The sequence below is a fragment of the Mobula birostris genome, chromosome 4 (assembly GCF_030028105.1).
Source record: "Mobula birostris isolate sMobBir1 chromosome 4, sMobBir1.hap1, whole genome shotgun sequence".
NCBI classification, from domain to species: domain Eukaryota; kingdom Metazoa; phylum Chordata; class Chondrichthyes; order Myliobatiformes; family Myliobatidae; genus Mobula; species Mobula birostris.
The window spans coordinates 87,803,787-87,829,860 of record NC_092373.1 but is presented as its reverse complement, the minus strand read 5'-3'; the positions used below and the strand labels follow the sequence as shown (position 1 = coordinate 87,829,860).

Below are 26,074 nucleotides of genomic sequence, written 5' to 3'. Positions count from 1 at the left end.
AGCATCAGTTGAAAAGATTAGTCGACGTTTCGGGCCGAAACCCTTCATCAGGACTGAAGGAAGAACTTTGGGGAGGGTTTGAAGAATGCTGGAATTTTAAAAAAACAGTAATTTTAAAGACAAAGGGGTGGGGGAGGGGAAGCTGGGAGGTTATTGGCAGGAGAACAATGCGAAGTAGTAGAAGGAGGCGGAACTGTGAGGGAGGTGATGTGAAATAGGGATAGGGGAAGGGAGGGGGAGGGAATTAGTGGAAGTTGGAGAATTCTATGTTCATACCAAGGGGCTGGAGACTACCTAAACGGTATATGAGGTGTTGCTCCTCCAACCTGAGTTTAGTCTGATCATGGCAGTAGAGGAGGCCATGTATGGACATATCTGAATGTGAATGGGAAGCAGAGTTGAAGTGGGTGTCTACCAGGAGATCCTGTCTGTTGTGGCCGACAGAGTGGAGGGAGCACCGGATGCAATAGATGACCCCAACAGATTCTCAAGTGAAGTGTTGCCTCACCTGGAAGGACTGTTTGGGGCCCTGAATGGTGGCAAGAGAGGAGGTGTAGGGACAGGTGTAGCACTTACGCTTACAGGGATAAGTGCCGGGTGGGAGATCCGTGGGGATGGACGTGCAGATAAGTGAGTTGTGGAGGGACCGATCCCTGTGGAAGGCGGAGAGGGGTGGAGAGGGAAAGATGTGCTTAGTGGTGGGGTCCTGTTGAAGGTGGCGGAAGTTGCGGAGGATAATGTGCCGGATCCGGAGGCTGGTGGGGTGGTAGGTGAGGACAAGGGGAACTCTGTCCCTGTTGTGGTGGCGGGAGGATGGGGTGAGGGCCGAAGTGCGGGAGATGGAGGAGATACGGGTGAGGGCATCATTGATCACCGTAGAAGCCCACTGACTCTCATAACCACCTCGACTATACCTCTTCCCACCCTGCCACATGCAAAAATGCCATTCCCTATTCCCAGTTCCTCCGTCTCCGCCGCATCTGCTCCCAGGATGAGGCTTTCTGCTCCAGGACATCTCAAATGTCCTCTTTCTTTAAGGATCGTGGTTTCCCTTCTGCGGTTGAAGTGTCACCATTCAGGGCCCCAAACAGTCCTTCCAGGTGAGGCAACACTTCACTTGCGAATCTGTTGGGGCCATCTATTGCATCCGGTGCTCCCGATGCGGCCTCCTCTACATCAGTGAAACCCGACGCAGGTTGGGGGACTGCTTCGTCGAGGACCTCCACTCCGTCCGCCAAAACAGACAGGATCTCCCGGTAGCCACCCACTTCAACTCTGCTTCCCATTCCCATTCAGATATGTCCATACATGGCCTCCTCTACTGCCATGATGAGGCTAAACTCAGGTTGGAGGAGCAACACCGCATATACTGTTTAGGTAGTCTCCAGCCCCTTGGTATGAACATAGAATTCTCCAACTTCCGCTAATTCCCTCCCCCTCCCTTCCCCTATCCCTATTTCACATCACCTCCCTCATAGTTCCGCCTCCTTCTACTACTTCGCATTGTTCTCCTGCCAATCACCTCCCAGCTTCCCCTCCCCCACCCCTTTGTCTTTAAAATTACTGTTTTTTTAAAATTCCAGCATTCTTCAAACCCTCCCCAAAGTTCTTCCTTCAGTCCTGACGAAGGGTTTTGGCCCGAAACATCGACTAATCTTTTCAACCGATGCTGACTGACCTGCTGAGTTCCTCCAGCGCATTGTGAGAGTAAGTGGGGGTGTTTAAGTACAGCATCAACAGCAAATGAAGAATGAAAGAGCTGGGTAAAGGTGGGGGAGGAGTGGGTGGACTGTACAGTAGAGACAGAGAGGTTGGAATATGGACTTCAAATAGTCAAGGTGAGTTTGTTGTCATGTGCACAAGTACCATGAGGTACAAGTACACTAGAAAACTTACAGCAGCAATACAGGTGTGTGGGTACAGACAACAGACAGAATATAAATTATACAAGACAGTGCGAAGAGAGAAAACAAAACTCTGCAAAAACGAGGGCTCAGTGCAGAACTAAGGCATTGAGTCAAAAGAGGGTGTAGAGATTCAGAGCAGGATCAGACAAAAATAACGAGCATACAAAAGGAACTGAAATAGGAATGCGACCAAGAGGCCACTAAAACCAGGAACAGACGAATGTGTTGGAGAAGTGACAGAGAGATCTACACAGGGGACTGAATGGAATAGACATTGACTACCTGGAAAAATGAAGGCAAAAAGAAGAAAAAAGGAAAAATACTCATCGGCAACAACAGATATTTGGTGGAAGCAGAGGGGCCAGCAGCAAGGGATCTGGGAAGAACTTGGGAATGGTGAAGTGCTAGCAATGGAAATTAAACTGGAATACAAACTGGGAATGGGAACATTCAACAAAAATGTGGATTGAGGTGAAGCCTGAAACACACTGGTAACAACAAGGATAACAATACGAACCTGCTCTAAACTGCTGACATGTCACGATCCACACCACATTAGCGACTGAAGCCACAGCCCCATTAATCCCAATGGAGGCTGATCACACCACATATGACTACAACAAGAGGCCCACGTACCATTCTCACAGTCATGGCCTGTAAACCCCTCAGGACAGTTGCACAAGTAGCCGTCTTCAGTCTCATTGCAGCTCCCCCCATTCAGACACGGGTTTGGCTGACAGGTGTTTAAAGCGGGGGGCTCAGGCTCACCTTTGGAGAAAGCAAAGTCATGTTTCAGGATCCTCTAATTAATCCATCAGTATTATTCCACCTGTCTGTGTCAAGTGGATTTTAAAATACATATACTTTATTCATAATATATACAGTAAACAATCTTTGCAGATCTTTCTTTGTATTGTCAGTTCAATGTATTCTCTTGCACTGTTTCCTACTTAAGCAATGCATATAAAGTGTTGGAGAGGCTTTTGCACAGGACCCAGCCCTCATTGTCCAGTGAGGACCTTAGACTTCCCGATCCTGTGCGGACCTATTTTTACTTACACTCATGGAGCCATAGAGTTGTGTAACACAGATTAAGTGGATAGCCCAGCACATCCATGCTGCCCTTTCTGCCTGTCTACACTACCCCATCTTCCTGCATTGGGCCCACATCCTTTGGTGCCTTGCTGACTTGTGTGTCTGTTTTAATGACCTATAAATGTGGTGATTGCATCCAATTCCATTGAAAGTTTTCCTGAGGTCAAGCGAGTGCTGGAATCTGGAGCAAGAAAGAAAACAATGGTGGAGTAACTGGGTAGGGCAGGCAGCATTTGTGGAGACAGAGAGACAGTTGAAGTTTCAGGTCATTGTTAAAAGCACCACTTTCACGAACCCCAGAATTCAGCTGGAGCTGAGGCAGCAGCACCACCTGCCATGGTAATGCTCCACATGTGGGGTGGTTTCCTTTGCATTAGCAGAAGACAGAAAGAGATGCAGTGTGATAAAGGAATTCAGTAATGGAGACAGGTTGAGTTAGTCAGCTCCATCATTAGCACTAGCCTTTGTAGTATCCGTAATACTCTGCAGTATCAGGACATCTTCAAGGAGTGATGCCTCAAAAAGGTGGCATCTATCATTAAGGATTCCCATTGCCCAGGTCATGCCCTCTTCTCATTGCTACCACCAGGAAGGAGGTACAGAAGTCTGAAGACACACACTCAGTGATTCAGGAATAGCTTCTTTCCCTCTGGCATCCGATTTCTGAGTGGACATTGAACCCCTTAACACTACCTCACCACCTTTTTTATTTCTATTTTTGCACTACTTATTTAACTAATATTACATATATACATATACACACACACACACATTTACTTAATGTAATTCAGTTTTTTCTCTATTATGTATTGCATTATATTGCTGCCACAAAGATAACACATTTCACGACATATGCTGGTGATATTAAAGCTGATTCCCCTCAGAAAGGGCTGCGGGAAGCTGTACACCTTGCCTTCCACTTAACACACAGGATTTTCACATCTAATTGAGCCATTACCTCAGTGGACTGCCTAATCAGAAAGAGCAAATGCTTATCGCTGTGCGCTTAAAAGGCTGGATCATCTAACTCACTCTTGTCCATCTTTTCAGTCATAAATATGGCCACAAGTATGACGCCCTCTTATTCTTCAGAATTCTAGTGAGTATAGCCCCAGGCAACTCAATCTCTCCTCATAGGCTGACACCCTCACCTCTTCACTGGCAAACTCTGCACATCAGGGAGACCAAGGGAGACGTCTCTGCACAGACTGATGACGTCAGCCCACCTCTTACCTGTCTCGCAGTGTCTTCCTGAGAATGGCGGGGGGCACAGGCAGGTGTAATTATCAACCAAGTCAATACACTCTCCCCCATTCAGGCATGGGTTAGAGCCACACTCGTCAGTTTCTAGACGAGAGAAAAAAAACACATTGTAAGGATACAAACCTTATCAACCAATTAACCCTGATCTTTACAATACATAATTATTCCAAACTTTGGCCATATGAGAACATGCTGGAGGAAGAGCCAATTTCAAAGTATCCATCAGGACAACTGACAAAGTTTTATTACTCTATTGTAAGTTCAATACAACTCACTGTTTGTGTTACTGTGGAGAAAGGGGAGGATAGTTAATGTAGATTCCCAACACATTTCCAGGGAGCCGCACTTCTCCATCATAAGAACAGGAGTCGGCCAGCTGGACCATTGAGCCTGCTGCTCCATTCCAGAAGATAATGGTCGATCTGGCTGTGGACTCAGCTCCATCAACCAGCCTTTTCACCATAGCCCTCAATTTCCCTGCTATGCAAAAATCTACCTAACTGTGTCTCAGATACATTTAATGAGGTAGCTTCTTCTGCATCTCCGGGCAAAAAATTCCACAGATTCACTACTCACTGAGAAAAATAGTTTTTCCTCATCTCCATCCTAAATCTATTTCCCCGAATCTTGAGGCCATGGACCCATGTTCTAGTCTCAATTAATAGGTTAAACAACTTTCTGTCCTCTATCTTATCTATCTCTTTCATAGTTTTATATGTTTTGATATGACCACTTCTCATTCTTCTGAATTTTAAAGTGTATAGTCATGGGCAAATCAATCTCTCCTCATAGGCCAAGCTCCACATCTCTGGAATCAACCAGCTGTAGCTCCTCTGCACCACCTCTACAGCCAGTATATCTTGCCTCAGGTAAGGAAACCAGCAATACATATAGTGCTTCAGGTGCAGGCTCACAAATACCCTTTACAATTGCAGAATAACCTCCTTATTTTTAAATTCAATCCCTCCAACAATGAAGGCCAACCTTCCATCTGCCTTCTTGATAGCCTGTTGCATCTGCAAGACAACCTTCTCTGATTCATGCAAAAGCACTCCTGACCCCTGTACAATAGCATGTTGCAATCTTTCACCATTTAAGTAATAACTTGAATTTTTATTTTTCCTTCTGAAGTGGATAACCTCATATTTACCAATGAAACACTTATTTCCTTGGCTGCATAAGTCTAGGGAAGACAATCTTCAGCCTCGCCAAATGTGTGAGCTTGTGGTGTGAGCCCACCCCAGAACCCCCTGTTTGTGTGGATGCTGTGTAATCCACTATCTTATTACAAATTAATGCCACAAAATAACAGAGTACACTGCATACGATTAAAGGAATTATATTTATTAATCTTCACCAAAGGGATAACAAAATAACTAAAGGGATAACTAAAGAATAACAAAAAGAAATGAGCCTATTCTAATTAAACAGTTCAATGTGCACAAATTGGAGTTCATCTTGAACTTCTCTGTCACTCAGGCGCTGGGCCCTTGGTCAACGTGAAAGCACACATCACTTTCTGAACGTCACTCCCAATCCTTCTCGAAGAAACAGGTCTCCCACTGGATCGTGGACCGGTTCTCCCCAGCGTTTTCTCTCTTCATCTCCTCTTGAACAAAAGCCCAAGCCCAACTTTACTGTCCCTCACCAAGAAAAACCTCCCACTAATTAGATGGCACACATTCCACATCATCCCTTATCTTCAACAATAACCCAAACAGGCTGATAGCAGAACAGACTGCTCTTACAGAGCTGCTAAATGAAATACCTACAGCACAACAGTAAAGAGGAGGACCAGGGCACTACACCAATGTAGTACTCCATCTGCCAGACACATGCCCACACACTAAACCTATCTATATTTCTCTGCAGACTCTCCACATCCTTTACACAATTTGCTTTTCAATTCGATTTAGTGTCATCAGCAAACTTAGACACGCTACACTCTGTCCTGTCTTGCAAATCATTAATGTACGCAAATTGTGAACAGTTGTGGTCACAGCACCTGTTCCTGTGATATTCTACTCATTACTGACTGCCAGACAGAAAAACGCCACATCATTCCAACTCCCTGCTTTCTGTTGGTTAACTAATCTCTATTCATGCTAATATGTTACCCCTATCTCCATGCATCCTTATCCAAAGGATTAGTCTTTTATGTGGCGCCTCATCGAATGCCTTCTGGTAATCCAACAATACAACACTCAACTGTTCCCCTTTATCTAATATACATATTATATCCTCAAAGAATTCCAATAAGTTTGTTAAACAGGACTTGCTCTTCATGAAGCCATGCTGAGAAGGGGAGGAGGAGGAGAGGAAGTGAGGGGGGGATGCAGCTATGGGGGGTAGGGGTTTAGGTGGGGAGAAGAGGGCAGGAGAAAGAGGTTCAGAGAAAGAGAAATATATATATATATAAAAGTAATGATTCAGTGAGAAATAGAAGTGATAAACACTTATCTTCATAGCCTATGTTATAAATTCGCAGAGCAGATTGCCTGTCATTCAGGTGGCTGTCTTTTGCTGCAAATTTCCACTCCAGTCATAAGTATTGTTGACAGTTCCTTCCTCTTTCTAGGTGTGCCTGTCACCATTTCAGGAGGACGGAATAGCCACTAACATCACTGACAAGCCCGCAGACTCCTACAGCTACTCTCACTATATATTCCATATGACACTTGAAAGACTCTGAGAGGTACACAGATAGGAAAGTTTTAGAGAATTATGTGCCAAATGCAGGCAAGTGGGAGTATTTTAGGAAGAACACCTTCAATGGCATGGGGTGTTGAACCATGGATGGTGTTTCTGCACTCTGTAACTCTATGTCTCAATGACTCTATCTTCTCACCCTGCCCTCTATAAGGATGACATTCCTTACTCCCAGGTTCTCTAGTTCATATTCCATTGCTGAAGACTTCCACTCGGGTGCCCCTGAAATGTCCTCCTTTTCCCTGAGATTTCTTAGCCAATAGAGTGCTCAAAGGCATTTCCTCTATTTCATGCACATTTGTTTTCACCCCTCTCCCTGGCACTGCCTTCCCATATAATCACTTACAACTTCTGCAACTCCCAAAATGATTCCACCACCAGTCACATCTACCCATCTCCACCCTTCCCGCATTTCACAAGAACCACTCACTTTGAGACTCCTTGATCTGCTCTTCTGTCCCCACCCACTGCTGTCTGTCCCACGACACTTCCCTGTGCAACCAGAGGAAATGTACAGCTATCCTTTCATCTCTTCTCTTCCTAGAAAGTGGTACTCAAACAATCTTCCAGGTGAACCAGTGAATCTCTTGTACTTCTTCCAGTCTGGTGCATTCAGTGTTCACAATAGGGGCTTCTTTACAATGGAGAGGCCAAATGTAGATTGAACAATCACTTTACAGAGCACCTGTTTCTCAGTCCTCACAAGTGACCCTGCCACTTTAATTCTCAATTCCACTCTAGTTCTGACTTGTCTGTGTCCTTTTCCTCTGACACAGTGAGAACCAAGGAAAATAAAGAATAACATGCTGCCTTCTGTCTGGGCACACTGCAGCCTTCTGGAACCAACACTGAATTTTTCAGTTTCAATGTTTCCCATCATCGTGCTCATGGCCTTTTCTCACCTCATTTCTTTAAAATGTCTCCTGAACAGTTAGAATTCATGCTCCTGATCCACTGATCTGTGTCACCCTGTCTCCATGTAGTCTTTTGTCCTACACCTCACTCTCTCCAGCTCGGCTTTGAAATTCAACACCCCTGCACTCTCCTCCTGTTCTGGGGAAGGGTCCACAACCCCAAACATTAACTCAATTCTCCTTCCACAGATGCTGCTAGACTGGTTAACTCTTCCAACATTTTGGTTTCGGTTTCTGATTTTCTGTTTGCTAATCTTGGCTGAGTTGTACCATGATGTGGAGAGCAGTTCCATCTAGACCTCTCCCAGGGGCTGAAACTGTGAATTATCTTGTGATGACGAGGTACTGAGACACTCGAGCTTCCTTGAGAGTTGAAAACAAGTGAAGGACAGAAACGTACAGTAAGACAATAAGTGAGGAACCAAGAGAGAGAAACATAGAGAATGAGATTGAATATGGAAGTGTCAGTCTTGTTTCTGAGTCAGAGGATTATGGGTTTGAAACCCACTCCAGAGACAAACCAGAGTCATTCCTTGCAGTGCTCAGTGAGCCTTAGACCATTAAAGGTACTGCTTACACAGATGAGATGTCGAACCAAGGTCTCATGCTACTTCTTCAACTCTAAATTTTGAAGGGAACAAAAAAAAATTAGCTAATAAAATGTTGGTCTGAAAGGGAGGATTGCTTAAATCCCAGCTAGTTTATAACATATAACCACATAACAATTACAACACGGAAACAGGCCATCTCGGCCCTTCTAGTCCGTGCCGAACACTGGGAAGGAAGGCGAGCTCACCATTTTCACAACTCTCTCCAGTGTAGCCCTTCTGACAGATGCACACTGCCGTTCCATTGTTCACCTCACACACACCGCCATTTTGGCACTCTTTACTTTTGCAAGGGGAGTCAGCTGTAATTGGAAGTCAGAGGTCACAGAGTTAGAAACAACAGTAGCTTTCTGACGATGAATGCTTTCAGAAAGGGCAACTGAATATCAAAATGATGTCTTTTTATGTTTTATTGATTTTATTAAAGCATTGTACAAAGTGCAACATAAAAAATTATTTCAAATTCTCACTAAACATTGATGGAAGGGACCAACAACTGTTTCAAAATTTATATTGGAACCAAACAGCGGCGGTAAAAATTGATGATAATATAAGCAGTTGGACTAAAATTGAAAGAGGAGTTAGACAGGGATGCGTTGCCTCCCCGGAATTATTTAACATCTATAGTGAAATGATTCTCAGAGAAATAGAAGACCTTGATGAGATAAAAATTGGAGGTGTTAACATCAACAATATAAGATATGCAGATGATACCACCCTAATAGCAAGTGCTGCAGAAGACCTACAAATCCTCCTAGACAAAGTAGTACAAACAAGTGCAGATTTTGGTCCAACAATCAACTGTAAAAAAACCAAACGTATGGTAATATCAAAATAGCAGGATACTCCCAACTGCCAATTGTAACCAAGAGATTGAACAAAAGACCAGCTTTAACTACCCTGGTAGCTTTATATCTCAAGATGCTAGAAGTAAAGTAAAAATAAAAAGAAGAATTGTCATTGCTAAAACCAGCTCCCAAAAAATGAAACTCATTTTTACCAACATACACATTTCTATAACAACAAGGCTTAGGCTACTAAAATGTTGCATCTGGTCAATCTTGCTGTATGCTTCCGAAACATGGACTATAACACCAGAACTCCAAAGAAACTTAGAAGCAACAGAAATGTGGTTTCTTAGAAGAATGCTGAAAATATCATATAGAGATAGGGTAACTAATGAGACAGTACTCAAACATGCCCATACAAAAAGATCTTTAATGGGAACATTAAATGAGAGGAAACTTAAATTCCCGGGCCATGTCATCAGAAAGGGAGAAGTAGAATGCCTAACATTACAAGGCCGTACGCCTGGGAAACGCGGAAGAGGAAGGCAAAGAAGAAAATATATGGACACTGTGAAAGATCTAACAGATCTAAGTGTGCAAGATATCATTGACGTTGCATGGGATCATTCAATGTGGAAAACCATGATCGCCCAAGCGTGTAACGCACAAGGCACATGAAGAAGAAGATACTGTGACACCATTCTCTGTTACTCTGCAACTCCCTTGCTGTATGTCATCAGCAAACCAGAAAATTGTGTTATTATTGTTTCACTGAAAAACTTTGTTTTGCATGGTATCACCTCACAATGTCAGTACATTGAGGTAGTACAGGGGAAAAGTAACAAGAAATACAGAATCTAGTGTTAGATTTACAATAATATTACAGTTACAATACTTACCAATCTCACAGTGCTTCCCAGAAAAGCCAAACGTGCACTGGCAGCTATATGCACTAATTCCATCGATGCAAGTACCTCCATTCTGACAGAGATTTGATGAACAGTCATTGATATCTTGACAAGAGAGGACACAGTTGAAAACCGAGTTATAAGACAGTTCTTTGAACACAACTCACTCATACTTTTTCTACTGCATCTTCAAAATAAAATATTGCTTTATACTGTATGTGATGACTGTAGTTATTTGTCTGGTCCATCACTGCTATGGTAGTGAGGAAAAGATTGAAAGCTGCATCTCTCTCTCATTTATCAACTAGCAGCCCATTCATAAAACATCAAACATGGACATACTGTAAAGTGGAAGAGAGCAACTGGAAATAGAGCACGATGATGCAGAAAACTTTATCACTATTTCCCTGTTTGGAAGACAAATGAAAAACAGTGTGATTGGCAATATAAAGACATAAGATCACAAGAAATAGGATCAGGAGTAGGCCATCAGCCCTGTCGAGCCTGCTGAGTCATTCAATGATATCGTGGACTCAGCCTTTTCCCAGAATCCCTGCAATGCCAAAATCTGTCTGTGTTTTAAGTATATTTAATGAGGTAGCCCCTACCGATTTGCTAGGCAGAAAATTCCACAGATTCACTACTCTCTGGAAAAAAGTGTTTCTCCTCATCTACTAAATTTATTCCCCCGAATCTTGAGACTATGTCTCCTAGATCCAGTTTTGCTTACCAGTTTATATATTATAAAATAATGTTAGCATGTTGGTAACTTGCATTTTAATTTTGAAACAGCTCCTATAGCCTTTCTCAAAGCCAAGGGCAGATTCTCTGCTGAATACAGGCAGTGATAGTATGTAGACTATGTGGATTGTATTTCTTTTTGTATTTGCACAGTTTGTTGTCTTTTACACACTAGCTGAGTGCCCAAGTTGGTGTGACCTTCCATTGATTTTATTATGGTTATTATTCTATTATGGATTTATTCAGTATCCTTGCAAGAAAATGATTCTCCGAGTTGTATACGGTGACATAGATGTGCTTTGATAATAAATTTACATTAAATTTTGAAGTCATACCTTTTACCTGGCTTATCTTGGGACAGCAGCTAATTGCCAGTGTTGAGCTCCCAGTGATTAGGAATCTGACCACTGATTTCAGCTCAATGGGGAACAAATAGTTGCAGATAGAAAAATCAGGACAATTAATTCCATGTTATTTCACATGATTGAGTTGCCTTAAATATTTAATTATTGTGTTCTAGTTTTTTTTAATGCTTCATTAAAAAAAATCTCAATAGAATTTTTAATAGTTTTTGCATGTTTTTGAATGTCAAAGATTTTTCAAATGTGCTATTTTCAATCAGAGTTTGAAAACTGTTGATAATGGAGTTAGGGGCCTCACCAGCGATCAAGGCAACAATGAGGTTGGGGTCAGTCATCTGACTTTGTCTCTGAGACAACTACCCACCACAGCTGGGGGACACCTCCAAGAGACAATGGGATTCCAGGTCAGCCAGCTGGGCTGGTCAATCAGCAGACCATCCAGTTTGTTACTGAAGTGGTAGAGGGGTGAATAAGGATGCAAGAACAGAGATGCATTTTAAGACAGAACTTAAAGGAGCAATGAATAAAGGGGCTGAGGGTAGGGTGAAATTAATGGCACAAGCTCAGGGTAATACGCAATATTGAGGTCAATATAGTCTGATCTGAAGTCAGCCAGTGGGGTCACTCAGATGTTATTAAGTCTGTGGAAGAACAAGAGCTTGACCTGAAGAAAACAGTGGGTCATTAAGGTCTGGATTTTGGAGAAACAATCTGCTGACAAGAGGCTGGTTGGAAAGACTGAGAGAGTTGTCAATGGTCCATTTTCCTCCCCAAGGTCTTGCTGTGATGTTTACTTATTCTGCAGCCTCCCCGCTGCTTCCGTTCTACAGGTTCTTTGCTTGCCATTGCATTGAGCTCAATTACTGTGTGTTTTTTGAATGGTGACTGTATCCACCTCTGGCATGTGCAGAATGACTGGAAGGAGGCTGCTCTCGATACCAGTGTACTATCAGGCTACATCTGAAAGGCCATATACAGGCCGAATCGAGGGGGCAGGGTCCAGCCCCAGAGCATATCAAAGCAACTGAACCTGATGTCTGAACGATGATTTAAGCTCCGGGCTGAGTGGGAGGGTCAGTTACAGGAAAAATCGAGGCGGCAGGGTCTAGGCCCCAGAGCATATCAAAGCAATTGAACCTGATGTTTGGATGACAATTTTGGCACCAGGCCAGACTGAAAAGGACAGGGTGTCAGGGCCCAAGGTGAGGGACAGGCCAGTTTAGCTCACTGCTCCACTCTGCACTGAACTAAGGGCCTATGGACAGAACTGTGAACTTCAGTTTAGAATGCTATTTGCTTGCATTTATTGTTTGCATGGTATTTTTTCCTCTGCACATTGGGTCTTCCGTTTTACGTTTATTTTTGGGTTTCTTTGTTTCGTGGCTGCCTGTTAGGAGACACATCTCAAGGTTATATTTGTGTAAGTACTTTGATATTAAGTGTACTTTGAACCTTTAAACTTTTATAAGGGGTCTGGCCCTGGTATCTTTCACCTCAGTTTTGGAAACCTGGTCTATTTTCCAAGATTAGAATGGAAACACATTCCTTTAAAATGGGGTGTTATCTAGAGTGTAGCAATATCCATTCAACGTGGACCAACTAATATTCAACAGGATGATGGTCCCTTTCAGTGCGACTTACCCACTAATTTGCAATGGAATGCTCAGGATTTTAATGAGGATGAACAGAACAGCAAAAAGCAAAAAAAGTGAAGGTAAAACCAGCCCAAACCTGTTTCACAGAGCACTCCTGTGTATCCAGTACTGCACTGGCAAGCAAAGGCATTCTGACCATCCAAGCACGTCCCGCCATTGCGACACGGGTATGAAGCGCACTCGTCAATGTCTGCAGAACAGGAGGGAAGGTGAAGCAGCCAGTGACTGGCGTGCAGTCTGCCCATCAACAGGAGCTTTACAGTTCATTCAGTGGATGACTACCGTGATTGAGAGGAGTGTGGCACAAATGTCACAGCTTCCCACCAAGAACAAGTTGATCCGATTCCCTCAATAACCCAATCCACTCTTCCACCTCAATCTTGTCCCACTTCCTATCTCCCCATCTCATCCCTCACATTCCCATCCCAGCCCATGGCTTCTCAGACCACCCTCTTCATTCCCCTATCTGCCCTCTCCCTTACCCATCCCACCCTGTGCATCTCCCCCCATCTCGACCCTTTCAAACCATTCCCTTCCCCACCCCACTAGCTCACTTCCTCTTTCCTGACCCAACATCAATAATCCCATTACCTGACCTCATCCATCCCAGCACCATCAGTAGGTGACTCTTTCTCTTGGTACCTATTCACAACCCTACCACTTGTCGCCGATCTCCTCCCTTGCATGCCCTCTTCCCAAGGGACTCCCCTTCTTTTGCTCTGCTTCACCTCCTACCCTTTGAGGGTGGTCTTCTATCCCCTCCAGCTGTCCTACCCCAAAATATGCTGAGGGAATGGGAGACCCACTGCTCAAACAGTACACGTTACCTATCTGACACCTCCGGCCCGTGAACCCCGCTCGACAGGAACAGGTATAAGAAGGATTTCCAGTGATGCAGTCATCGATGCACTTTCCATCGTTCAGACATGGCCGCAGATTCAAACACACTGAGGCTGTGGAGAGTCAAGTTGCAAACATTTTTAAGCACAAACCGACTCAAAACATTTTGTTGCCTTTGTTATAGAATAATTGAGTTACTGTTCACTGTGTTGACCATCACATACCCAACTATAAACTCCCTGTTACAGGAACTTGGTTCATATCTTTCTATGTCTTGGCAACTCAGATACTTGTCTTAATTCTTCTTAAATTATTTGAGAGTACCTGCCTCCAAAACTACCTCAGGCAGTTCCAGATTTGAAACATTCTGAGTGAAAACATTTTTCCATGTATGGAGTTCATGTTCCAAGTTATTGTCATGGGCAGACATACCCAGGGAATAAATGTCATGAAGTTTGGCTTCTTTGCAGCAGTAGTCTATGGTACATTACATACACAACCAATATAAATCATATTACCATAAAATTATAAATAACTTACCTTCATAAAATAATCAAAAATAAACATAACACCATTAGTACAAGTTAAGGGAAAATTAGGTAGAATTAGTATTTTTTCAGGGTATCAGGTAGATTGTCTCCCTCCTTACTTTAAACCTATGCCCTCTGGTTATAAACACTTCCACTGGGAGGTAAACTTTCCTACTACCCGCACTATCTATGCTCCTCATAATCTGGTACATGTCCATCAGCCCCCTCTGCTCCAAGGAAAACAAACGCAGCCTGTCCAGTCTTTCTTTGTAAATCAGACACTCCATTCCAGGCAACAACCTGGTGATGCTGCTCTGCACCCTCTCCAGAACAATCATAACTTTCCCATAGAAATCCTCAACAATGTTATAATCTCTGGCCCAGTTCTCTTCAAATTCAAGAGAGGTCTGCTTTCCCCAAGAGGATTCATGTTTCCTATTAAATAAAGCTCACCAGCATGGCTGTCTGGGATTTGATACCTGCTGTGGAGATACATCAATCCAAGTATTATCCACTGTACTGCCTGTTCAGCATGCAGTTACTTCACAAGCCTAGAATAATATTGCACCATCTGTTAACTACATGGTTTCCTGCCCAGTGTAGTTTCATAACCTGCTTTCCACCAAAATACGTTAATCTCATTCCCTCAGCAGCCCATCATATCCATTCATCAGCTATTCAAATCTTCACTTCCTCATCCACCCATCCCACCTTCATCCTACCTCTGTCCTCCCTATCACGCCTTTCATCTGTCCTCCTCTCCCCTTCATTTCCTTGTCAGCTCCCCATCCCACACTCTTCCTTCATTTCTCATCTTGTCTCTTCTTCCCAGTCCTTCGCCTCCGAACAAGATTTGGATGTGGGATCTGTGTTCCCGATTTGTTCAAAGACCTAAATAAGCTCCAGCTATCCACTAATACAGACACCGAGGCTCTTGAATGGAGGACTGACAAGAGGCAGAACACTGCAACTCAAACATATTGACAAGCAATAGTTTACCTCTCATATGTTCCAGTTGCACAATTAAGACATAACAAAAATATTATTTATGACAAATGCCACATTCCAAAACTTTACCACATGTACTAGTGATAGAAGTACAGTGAAGTGCCAAACCACCTGAAGCTTACGCAGCAGGGTCTCACAGCCCCAGTGACCCAGGCTCAATCCTGACCTCCGCTGCTGTCTGTGTGGCGTTTACAAGTCTTTTCCCTGACTGTATGGTTTTCCTCCTGTTTCCTTGCACATTCTGATGACATGTTGGTACTTTAATTAGCTATTCCCAATTACTTCTCAGTGTAATTAATAGCAAAAAGACACCCCCACAGTACTGGAACACTACCAGACTAACCCACAACACTTGTATAGAGAAACTGCATATCTTTAAAACAGTAACAGATCAACCCACATTATTGAAACAGAAATAGACCGACATATCTTCCTGGAAAGAAACTTCAGCAGCCCACACCTATTGTTAAGTATCCACCATACCCCATCACCAGACTGATGCATTACTAAACCAATACCAGACCTCTCCACATCACCAGCACCTTGCTAGTCATTGAAACAGAACAAAAAGATATCACAAAACTAGAACAGTACTGGAATACCTGATAGATGAGCACAGTATCAAAGCACTAAACATCACCAGTAGAGAAATGATCCATCTTACATCACTAGGAAAAAACTGGGCCAGAACACATCACTGAAGGAGAATTGGTCCAGCCCACATCACTAGGACAAGACCAGATTAAGCACTCCAGGATACTGTACCGGACCAGCAGCATCATAAGAACAGGCGCAGACAATCCCAAGTCAGAGGAACAATATCAGATCATCACACAACATGCGAACAGCAAAAGACCAAGCCTGTGGTACAGGAATACACTTAATCACTAGAACCCTAATCCTCCGTATCATGAGAAGTGTACTAGACCATCTATTACTGGAATAATAGAGTGCACCCCACGTCAATAGTTTTAGAGCACCTAATATTACCAGAACTGGATGGCACAGCACACAACAAGAGGACAACACTTGAACAGTCCTCAGAGCACTTTGCGTCATTTGAACAGAACAAATCTATACTCCTTATCACCAGGACAATGCTGCTGGGTTTCTTCGCTTTGCAGCCGCCTGTAAGGAGATGAATCTCAAGGTTGTATATGGTATACATGCTTTGAGGGTAAATGTATTTAGAACTTTGAACATTCTCATCACTACAATAGTAGAAAAAAATGGCTCAGTGCTGCTGAAATAGTACCAGACCACCCCACGTCACTTGAAGGTATCAGGCATTCCCCCATCACTACAGTCTGCACCAACCCGCATTAACTGACTGTAGTAGACCACCAATCTACTGAACACTAACAGAGCAGACGACATTCCGAGAGCAAGAATAAGCTTCTTCCAGAATAATGCAAACCAGGCACATTACTAGAACTGTACCAAACCACCTTACTATGTGAAAACTGAGTGAACCCATCCAATATAATGTGAACAATATCATACACCACCTCTCTTCACTCAAAGAAGATGGAAAACTTGACCTCTCCAAACCAGAACAGTTCCAGAACAAATCTCAAACACTTTACTGGAACGATACCAGGATGGACCACATCAATGTAGCACCACACCAGCTCATGAAACGGGAGGAAAATTAGATGACTTCATACTAACACTATGGAATTTGACCACACATGTCATCAGAACAGTATCAAACCACTCTACAACACAAAAATATCATTGGACCAGCTCATCTCATGAAAGCAATAACAGGTCACCTCACATTATGAAAAGAGTGCAACAATAGTATAAATCAGCAGAACAATTTCAAAGCATCTCAACTGACCAGAATCGTCCTACACCAAACCATAATACCAAAAATGGTACCAGACCAGCTCACAACTTTAAAATAAGATCAGATTGTTTCACAGTTTGAACAAGACAAGTTCACCCAAGGAATCAGTCATTCACTAATCACAGAATCAAGCCACCCAACATCACAAGCAGAGTGCCAAACTACTCAAAAATATTGTGTCTGTTTTAAAGGTCAGCACAACATTAGAATTTTTTAGATCACTTATGTCAACCATACCAACCCAGTCTACGATTCTACCTCATGAAAACAGAAAATTGCTAGAATACTACATGTCACTAGAACAATATCTGACCTGTCCACATGATTAGAAAAGTATCATAAAGCTACACATATAAAATCAAGCCAGGCCAGGTTACGTCACTGAAGTTGTGCCACATCACAAGTACTATAACACTGACATGTTGTGTTCACCCAAGATTATTGTTACAGCACCGGATCAGTCATATCACTGCAACAGTTCCAGCCACCTCCCATCTCTGGAGAACAGCTAAGTGGCCACACTTCACAAGAATCCTGCCAGAATAAATTAGTGGACTGGTATCTCCCCACCCACATCACTGGAATAGTAACAAGCATCCCAAGTGAGCCAAACAAGACCACATGACCACGCATCACAAGAAAATACAAGCCATCCCATGCCATGAGAAGAGTATCAGTACACTCCATCAAACTGGAAGCTTGCCAGATAGCATACATTACTGGAATGGTAGCAGACCACCCCTCATAAATAACAATAAAAATAACCAGCCCACATCACCGAAACAGCAGACCATACATATTGCATCACCAGAACCAAGCCACACCGCCACATCACATGATCCCACTAGGACAGTACCAGATGACTACATCCCAATGATGTATTGACAGTCCTAGACTTCAATATATCACTGGAACACCTTCACACCATCACACAACACATTAACAGTGCCAGATCTCCACATCATTCAAATAATACCTCACACAGTAAGAACAGACCACTCACTGCACACAACAAAAACCGCACTAGGCCACATCAAATCAAATTACAAGACCCATATCGGACCATCCCATACAAGGTCACAGGAGCAGAAGAATAGCAGTCCGCACCCATCTGTTGGATTGTACTATTCCACCCAGATCTTTGGGACATCACCTGACCAAACCACACTAGAGAATCACCTGAGAACTCCAAATCACCACAATACAATGAGACCACAGACAACCAGTAAACTGTAGAAGACCACTCAACTTAGCTGACCACCACACTTTGGTAGAACAACTCCAGACCATTTCACATCACAAGTACAGCTCTCGGCCCCCATATGACTGGGGTCTTTCAACATAGTCCACATCATCTAGCTGAAGCAGCCACCTAGACCACTTAAATTATACACAACCAGCAATATCAATTGAACATTATTGGTCCACTTGATACCATTAGAACAGTACCACACCAGCCCAATATACTGGTGATAGAACAGTATCACACAACCCATTATACTGCTAATACTAAAAGAGAATCTTTCATATCTTTTGAGAGGGAACAGAGGCACTGATTTAGAACTTTTCTGAAGAATACCACAACTAACACTGCTGTCTTGTGTGATAGGTTTGGACTGGCACCCACAAAATCCCACCTCAGAGAATATTGTGGAGATTATTGCCCTGTTATTACTTCCGCAGCAGGTGATTATGAAGCTGCTCGCTGTGACCTTACCTGAGTCGTTGCAGCCACCAACCTCAACGTAGGCATCGTGGATCCGGAATACCCAACGGCCAGGAAGACCCACATTGGTTGTCGTTTCGACATCCACAATGTCGTCCGTGCGTGAACCAGGAATATTGAAGTAACGTTTTCCATCTCCAGCATTGAAACCTGCCTGAGAGCAAGGGATATGTGTATTCAGTGGAAGGGGCCCACAATGGGTAAATAAATGGGTCTTTGAAGGAATGAACACACTGTTGGTATTCAGCCAAAGGTATAGTGGCACTCGAGGCAGGATAGATGAACTACCTGACTACCCAGGGCACCATGGTCAAACTCAAATTTATTCAAATCCAGCCTCCACTGACATTTGGGAGTAAATAGAGCAAGATGCCCCTCCTTCCCTAGGTTAAGGCATGATGAGGTTATTGGCTGAGCCTCCCAACCTTGCCCAGAATCAGTAATACAACATAAGCAAACAATTAAGGCTAGCAAATCATAAACACAAAAAAGTCAGCAGATGCTGGAAATCCAAAGCAACACACAGAAAATGCCGGAGGAACTCAGCAGACTCCACAGCTAGACTAGGCTATGGAAAAAAGTAAATAGTTGATGTTTTGGGCCGAGACACTTCTTCAGGAATGAGAAGGAAGGGGCTAGATGCAGGAATAAAAAGGTGGGGGGAGGGAATGGAGGCTAGCTGGAAGATGATAGGTGAAGCCAGGAGGGTGGGAAAGGTCTGGAGAAGCAAGAATCAGATAGGAGAGGAGAGTGGACAATAGGAAAAAGGGAGGGAGGAGGGGACTCAGGGGGGAGTAATAGGCAGGTGCGAAGAAGTGAATGGTCAGAGTGCGGAATGGGGACGGGGCGGGGGTGTGGAGAATTGTTCACTGGAAGGAGAAATCGATATTCATGCTATCAAGTAGGAGGGTACCCAGACGGAGTATAATGTGTTGCTCCTCCACCCTGCAGATGACCTCAGTTTGGCACCAGAGGAGCCCATGGATCGACACATCAGAATGGGAATGGGAATCGGAATTAAAACGTTTGGCCGCTGGGAAATCCCACTTGTGGCGGATGGTGCTGAGCTGCTGGATGAAGCAGTTCCCCAGGTTACGACAGGTGTCACCAGTGTAGAGGAGGCTGCATGGGGCGCACCAGCCACCATAGACGACCCCAGCAGATTCTCAGGTGAAGTGTTGCCTCACCTGGAAGGAGTGTTTGGGGCCCTGAATGGAGGTGAGGGAGGAGGTGTACGGGCAGCCGCTTGCAGGGATAAGTGCTAGCAGGGAGGTTAGTGCGGAGGGACAAATGGACAAGGGAATCACAGAGGGAGAATTCCTGCAGAAAGTAGAGGAAGATGGAGGTAAAGATATGTTTAGTGGTAGGATGACTTTGGAAATGGCAGAAATTGGACAGAATAGCGAGTTGGATGTGAAGGGTGATGTGGAGATAAGGATAAGAGGGACTCTCTCATTGTTACGACAGCAACAAGATGTGGTGAGTGTGGATGTACAGGAAATGGAAGAGAAGTGGGTGAGGGCAGCACCTTCTCGATATCTCAGTGAATTTACCCACTCAACTCCCTAGGATAAAAACGTGCAATCTCATAGATTTAAATAAAGTGGCTGTTGTCACTGATTTGAAGAAATAAAGGCAGCTCACAAAAGGTCTGCTGAAGACTCCTAGCCCGAAGCATCGACTGTACTCCTTTCCATAGATGCTGCCTGGCCTGCTGAGTTTCTCCAGCATCTTGTGTGTGTTACTTGGTTTGCCAGCATCTGCGCACTTTCTCTTGTTTGTCACCAGTTGGAGGCTATGGCTATCTACTCACGCTCACCAGGAAGTATTGACAAATCATTAGTAGTACATTTGAGCAATCCACTTGGCTCTACCTGGGCAGCAATGCCTCCGAGTCCGGCAAAATCCCCTCCACTGCTGGCATGCATTCCCGTCGTCCAGGTGATATTTTCATAGTTGAAAATAGTGAAGGAGGCTTCTCCGTCTGTAACCAGGACGATTTGGAAGGTGTTGACCTGGAAAACAGCAGAGCCCAATCACCATTTAAACCATCAACATCCGCACCAGTGTGTCCCAGCACTTAATGCTCTCCTCACATCAGCCACCTCCCAATACCCAATATCCCCCTTAACTACATCCTTTAATAGCCTTCATTAAAACAGTGAAACTGAAGGAGGCAAATATTCTACTAGTTGTGATATAGCCCAGTACCACATCTGTATCAAATGCAGAAACCAGAAAACAGAAGTCTACTCTTACTTGTGCTAAGCTACTGCATTATAATATGGTTTTATCTCCATAACGTGCCTGGCAAAAATCCAACAATTTAGTCTTGAAAACATCAATTATTCTTTCCACAGCATAAGGGAAGTGCTGGCTTTGGACTACTGAAACACACTTGCCCTTGAAGTGAATGGCTTTTTGTCCACGTTAGAAAACAATTAAAGAAACAACCTTGTTGCTGTAGACCTTGCGTTGCAGATGGAGTAACGATAAGTGGTTTCCTTGCCTGAGGAAACCAACTAGGAATGCTAACAAAGCTGTGTTAGGATCTGGACTAGCTGGATAAATGGACTGAAAAATCACAGATGGAAATTAAAGCAATGCATGGTCGGGCAATGAGAAGTGTGGTAGGTCAAAGGGATCTGGATCTATAATTTCTTGAATGTGGCATCACAGGTAGCTAAGGTTGTAAAGAGAGCTTTTGGCACATTGGCCTTCATAAATCAGCGTAGTGAGTACAGTAGTTGGGATATTACATTGAAGTTGTATAAAACATTGGCGAGGCCAATTGTGGGCAGTTCTGGTCACCTACCCACAGGAAAGATTTCAATAAGGTCAAAAGAGTACACAAAAGATTTACAAGGATATTGTTGGGATTTAAGGAGCAGAGTTATAGGGAAAGCTTGCAAAGCATAAGGCGCTATTCCCTGGAGCACAAGAAAATGAGGGGAGATCTGATAGAGGTATACAAAATTTTGAGTGGTATAGATAGGCTGGCTTTTCACTGAGGATGGGTGCGACTAGAATTGGAGGTCTTATGTTGAGGGTGAAATGTGAAATATTTCACGGGAATCTATGGGGTAACTTCACTAAGAGAGTGGTGTGGGGAAGGATCGAGTTGCTAGCGAAAGTGGTAGATGCAGGTTTGATTGTATTGTTTAAGAGAAGTTTGGATAAGTACATTGATGGGAGGGATATGGAGGGCTATGGTCCAGGTGTGGGTCAATGGTACCACACAGAATAACAGTTCAGCAAGGACTAGTTGGGCCACAGGGCTCATTTCTGTGCTCTGTGACTGGATGACTCTACCATGGCCCTTCCCTGGCTGTTCACAAGACCAGGGCATTGTTCATGTTCAGTTCATAAATGTGACATTTTATTTATTCAGAGACATAGAGTGTAGCAGGCCCTTCTGGGCCAACTGGCCCATGCCACCCAATTACACCCATGTAACCAACTAACCATCTAACCGCATCACCTTCTATTCTAAAGGCAGGATGACACAACTGTGGTTAACAAGAGAAGTGAAAGCCAACATGAAACCTATCGAGTAGTCAAAAGCCTTGATAGAGTGGATGTGAAGAGTATGTTTCCTATGATGGGAGATGACATAGCCTCAGAAAAGAGGAGCATCCTTTTAGAATGGAGATGTGAAGGAATTTCTTTAGCCAGAGAGTGGTGAATCTGTGGAATTTGTTGCCAGAGGCAGCTGTGACGGCCAAATCTTTATGTATATTTAACGCAGAGGTTGATAGATTCTTGATTGGTCAGGGTATGAAGGGATATGGGGAACAGGCTGGCGATTGGGACTGAGAGGAAAATTGGATCAGCCATGATGAAATAGCAGAGCAGACTTGATGGGCCAAATGGCCTAATTCTGAACTTATATCTTATGGTCTTATCTTTGGAGTGTGGGTTCTTGCAAGAAACCAGGTTCAAAAAGTCGTTGAGTCAGCAGAAAAGAAATAGGGAACATCAGACCCCACAGGACCTGAAGTTTGGAAATTGTAGGCGGGGAGGTAAACCTAGTAAATCCTGGGGAGGTCATCTCCTAGATCCTGGTCATCCCATTATAGGCAGTACATCGAGGTCTTAGAGAATGTGCAGAAGAGGTTTACCAGGATGTTGCTTAGATTAGAGGGTATGTGCTATAATGAGAGGTTGAACAAACCTATGTTGTTATCCCTGCAGCGGTGCAGGCTGAGGGGAGATCTGATAGAGATTTATAAAATTATGAGTGGCATAGATACAGGAGGTATAGAAGTTTGAGAGGGTAAGTGATAGATCATAATATAGCTGTTATAAGAGAAGTGGAGGAAAGAGTTGGGGAAATTATGGAACTCGTATAGGCATAGATTGAGACCAGCAAGTTGGATTGGGAATTAGTGGGTTCAAAGGTTTTGATAGAGGTAGAAGATCAGAGAAGGTTTAGTAGTGGTTGCAAACGGAGGCCTGAGTCCACAGTGATCTTTAATCAGGAGTCAGAATCTAGTTGGGGATGTAGTTCACTACAGTGCAGGAATTTTTGGAGAGGGAAAGGGGACTGTAGAGTGTAGGGCACTGAAAGTGGTTATCTAGCCAAGCTGTCACATATAATATTTAATGAACAGAGAATTCAAATGTTTGCAGATAGCGTAGAAGACTGGCAAAGAATACAGTGGGATATGGATCAGTTTTAGATATGGGCAGCGAATAGTCAGGTACAGGTTAACCTGGCCAAATGTGAGGTGTTGCACCTATGTACTGTAGGTCAAATGTAAAGAAACAGTACTCTCTTAAGGGCAAGTTCTTTAACAGTGTTGAAGAGCAGAAAGATCTTGGGGTCCAGGTTCTTAGTTCTCTGAAAGTGACTGCTGAAGTTGATAGGGTAGTTAAGAAGGCAAGTGACACAATTGCCTTTATCATTCAAGGTATTGAATTCAAAAGTCAAGAAGTCATGTTGCAGCCTTATAAAGCTCTAGTTAGGCCATGTACTGTGTGCAGTTCTGGTCACCCCATTATAGGAAGGACGTCGAGGTTTTAGAGAATGTGTAGAAGAGGTTGACCAGGATGTTGCTTGGATTAGAGGGTATGTGTTATAATGAGAGGTTAGACAAACCTGTGTTGTTATCGCTGCAGCGGTGCAGGCTAAGGGGAGATCTGATAGAGGTTTATAAAATTATGAGTGGTATAGATAGAGAAGAAATTTCACAGTATGTTTTTCCTAGGTCTGAAATGCCTCATACCAAAGGGCCTACATTTAAGGAGACAGGTTCAAAGGAGATGTGAGGAAGAGGAGCAAGCTTTTTTGGTTGGTGCCTGGGATGAGCAGCCTGGTGTAGTGGTAGACGCAGATACATTAGGTCCAGTTTGGGGTTCCCAGTCTGAGGTCCACAAACCCCTCAGTTAATGCTAACAGTCTATGGTATAAAAAAGGCTGAGAACCCCTGCATTAGGGACTTTCAAGAGTTATTTAGATAGGCATATGAATGTGAGGGAAATGGAAGGATTTTTGTAGGCAGAAGGGATTGGTTGACTATTTGATGACTAATTCATTTGGTTTGGCACAACATTGTGAGCTAAAGAGCCTGTTCCTGTGCTGTAATGTCAATGTTCTTTGTATGCTCTCAGAGCTTCAATAGATCAGCCCTACCGGTGAAAACGAGCTTCCTCCAAAGAATGTCACTTTGTACCAGGTGGCTACGAACGCCCACTGGGTGGTGAATTCCTTGTGCTCTGGAAAATACTTTCTGATGTCGTTAGTCGCAGACTGAAGGATTGCAGGATCCTTGGTTTCTCTGTAGAAGACATCTCCAGCCCTACGATTATCGACATCTGCCCAGAAGGCTGCCACCACTCGTCGGTCATTAGAGATCGGAAATGCCACCGGAGTGAACTGGGAGACTTCCTTCAGAAATGATATGATCCCATTATTATTCACCTGGTGGGAAAGAAAATGATCAGATGTGAGAATATAAGAACACAGTGGTACATGTAGGCTCAGAACCAGTTCCACCAATATGTCTGATCACGGCTAACATGGAAGCTAAATTCTTCACGACAGTTTAGCTACTGCTCTACTGTAAGGAACTCCTCTGCCATTTTGAGCACAGCCACTTCCCAAAATTAGAAATGCAATTAGCACTAAGAAATCTGTTTAGTACTGAGCGATAAAAGTAGTGGAATAAATACTGATAAGGACATCCTGATCACCACTTCTTTGAAATAGTGTTGAGCAATGTTTTCAGTTGAAACTGAAATAAAAGATGGGGCTTCTGGTTCATGTCTTCTCCAACCGTTGTGCACTCCCTCAGCACTTCACTGATAGTCAATCCAGCTTTTAGTGCTCATCTTGCATTGTGACTCAAACCCACAACTTAGGACAGGGGCAAGAGGGCTACCTGCTTGAATGAGAGTGACAAAAGGCACATTTCTCTATCTTACTGATATCTTACATCCTTTATCTTAAAATGAGCAGGTCATGAGAAGAAACACCAGTTCGATGCCTCAGACATAAAAGTTAACAGAAGCATTGCCTGGAAGTTGTATAGTGCTAGTTTCATAGAAGACTCCAGACACAAAATCCATCACAAGTAAAGCCCAAAATGCAACGAGAATGCCAGCAAGAGCAAACCATTCAGCCCACCTCCCCCTCATTCCTGCACCACTAGTCAACAAGTTCTTGGCTGAAATTTTGCCTCAGTGCATCTTCCATGCAGTGATCCCTCGATCCTCTCAATATATAACTCTCAAGATGTGAATATATACATTTCAAAGGTCAAAGTAAATTTAATATCAAAGTACACATATGTCACCAAATATAAGCCTGAGAGTCATTTTTTTGAGGACATACTCAATAAATCACAAAATAATAACCATAACAGAATCAATAAAAGACCGCAACAACTTGGGTGTTCAACCAATGTGCAAAAGACAAGGAACTGTGCCAAAACAAAAAGAAATAAATACCACGAATATTAAATAAATAAATAAGGAATAAATATCAAGAACATGAAACAGAGTCCTTGAAAGTGAGTCCATTGGTTGTGGGAACATTTCAATGATGGGGCAAGTGAAGTTGAGTGAAGTTATCTCCTTTGGTTCAAGATCCTGATGGTCGAGTGGTAGTAACTGTTACCGAACCTGGTAGCTGAGTCCTGAGGCTGTGATACCTTCTTCCTAATAG

At 43.5% G+C, this 26,074-nt stretch overlaps 1 protein-coding gene across 2 annotated transcripts in view; it reads right to left on the bottom strand.

Moving 5' to 3' along the window:
- Positions 1–26,074, bottom strand: part of sned1 (sushi, nidogen and EGF-like domains 1) — a 156,785-nt gene that overhangs the window by 63,515 nt on the left and 67,196 nt on the right. For both annotated transcript variants that reach the window (XM_072255726.1, XM_072255727.1), the window contains exons 2-10: positions 24,542–24,829; positions 20,781–20,921; positions 18,898–19,060; positions 13,778–13,903; positions 13,027–13,140; positions 10,184–10,297; positions 8,685–8,798; positions 4,236–4,349; positions 2,544–2,675 (exon numbers count right to left, since the gene is read on the bottom strand). In XM_072255726.1, the coding sequence (XP_072111827.1) occupies positions 2,544–2,675; positions 4,236–4,349; positions 8,685–8,798; positions 10,184–10,297; positions 13,027–13,140; positions 13,778–13,903; positions 18,898–19,060; positions 20,781–20,921; positions 24,542–24,829 (1,306 nt within the window). The remainder of the gene's footprint in view (positions 1–2,543; positions 2,676–4,235; positions 4,350–8,684; positions 8,799–10,183; positions 10,298–13,026; positions 13,141–13,777; positions 13,904–18,897; positions 19,061–20,780; positions 20,922–24,541; positions 24,830–26,074) is intronic.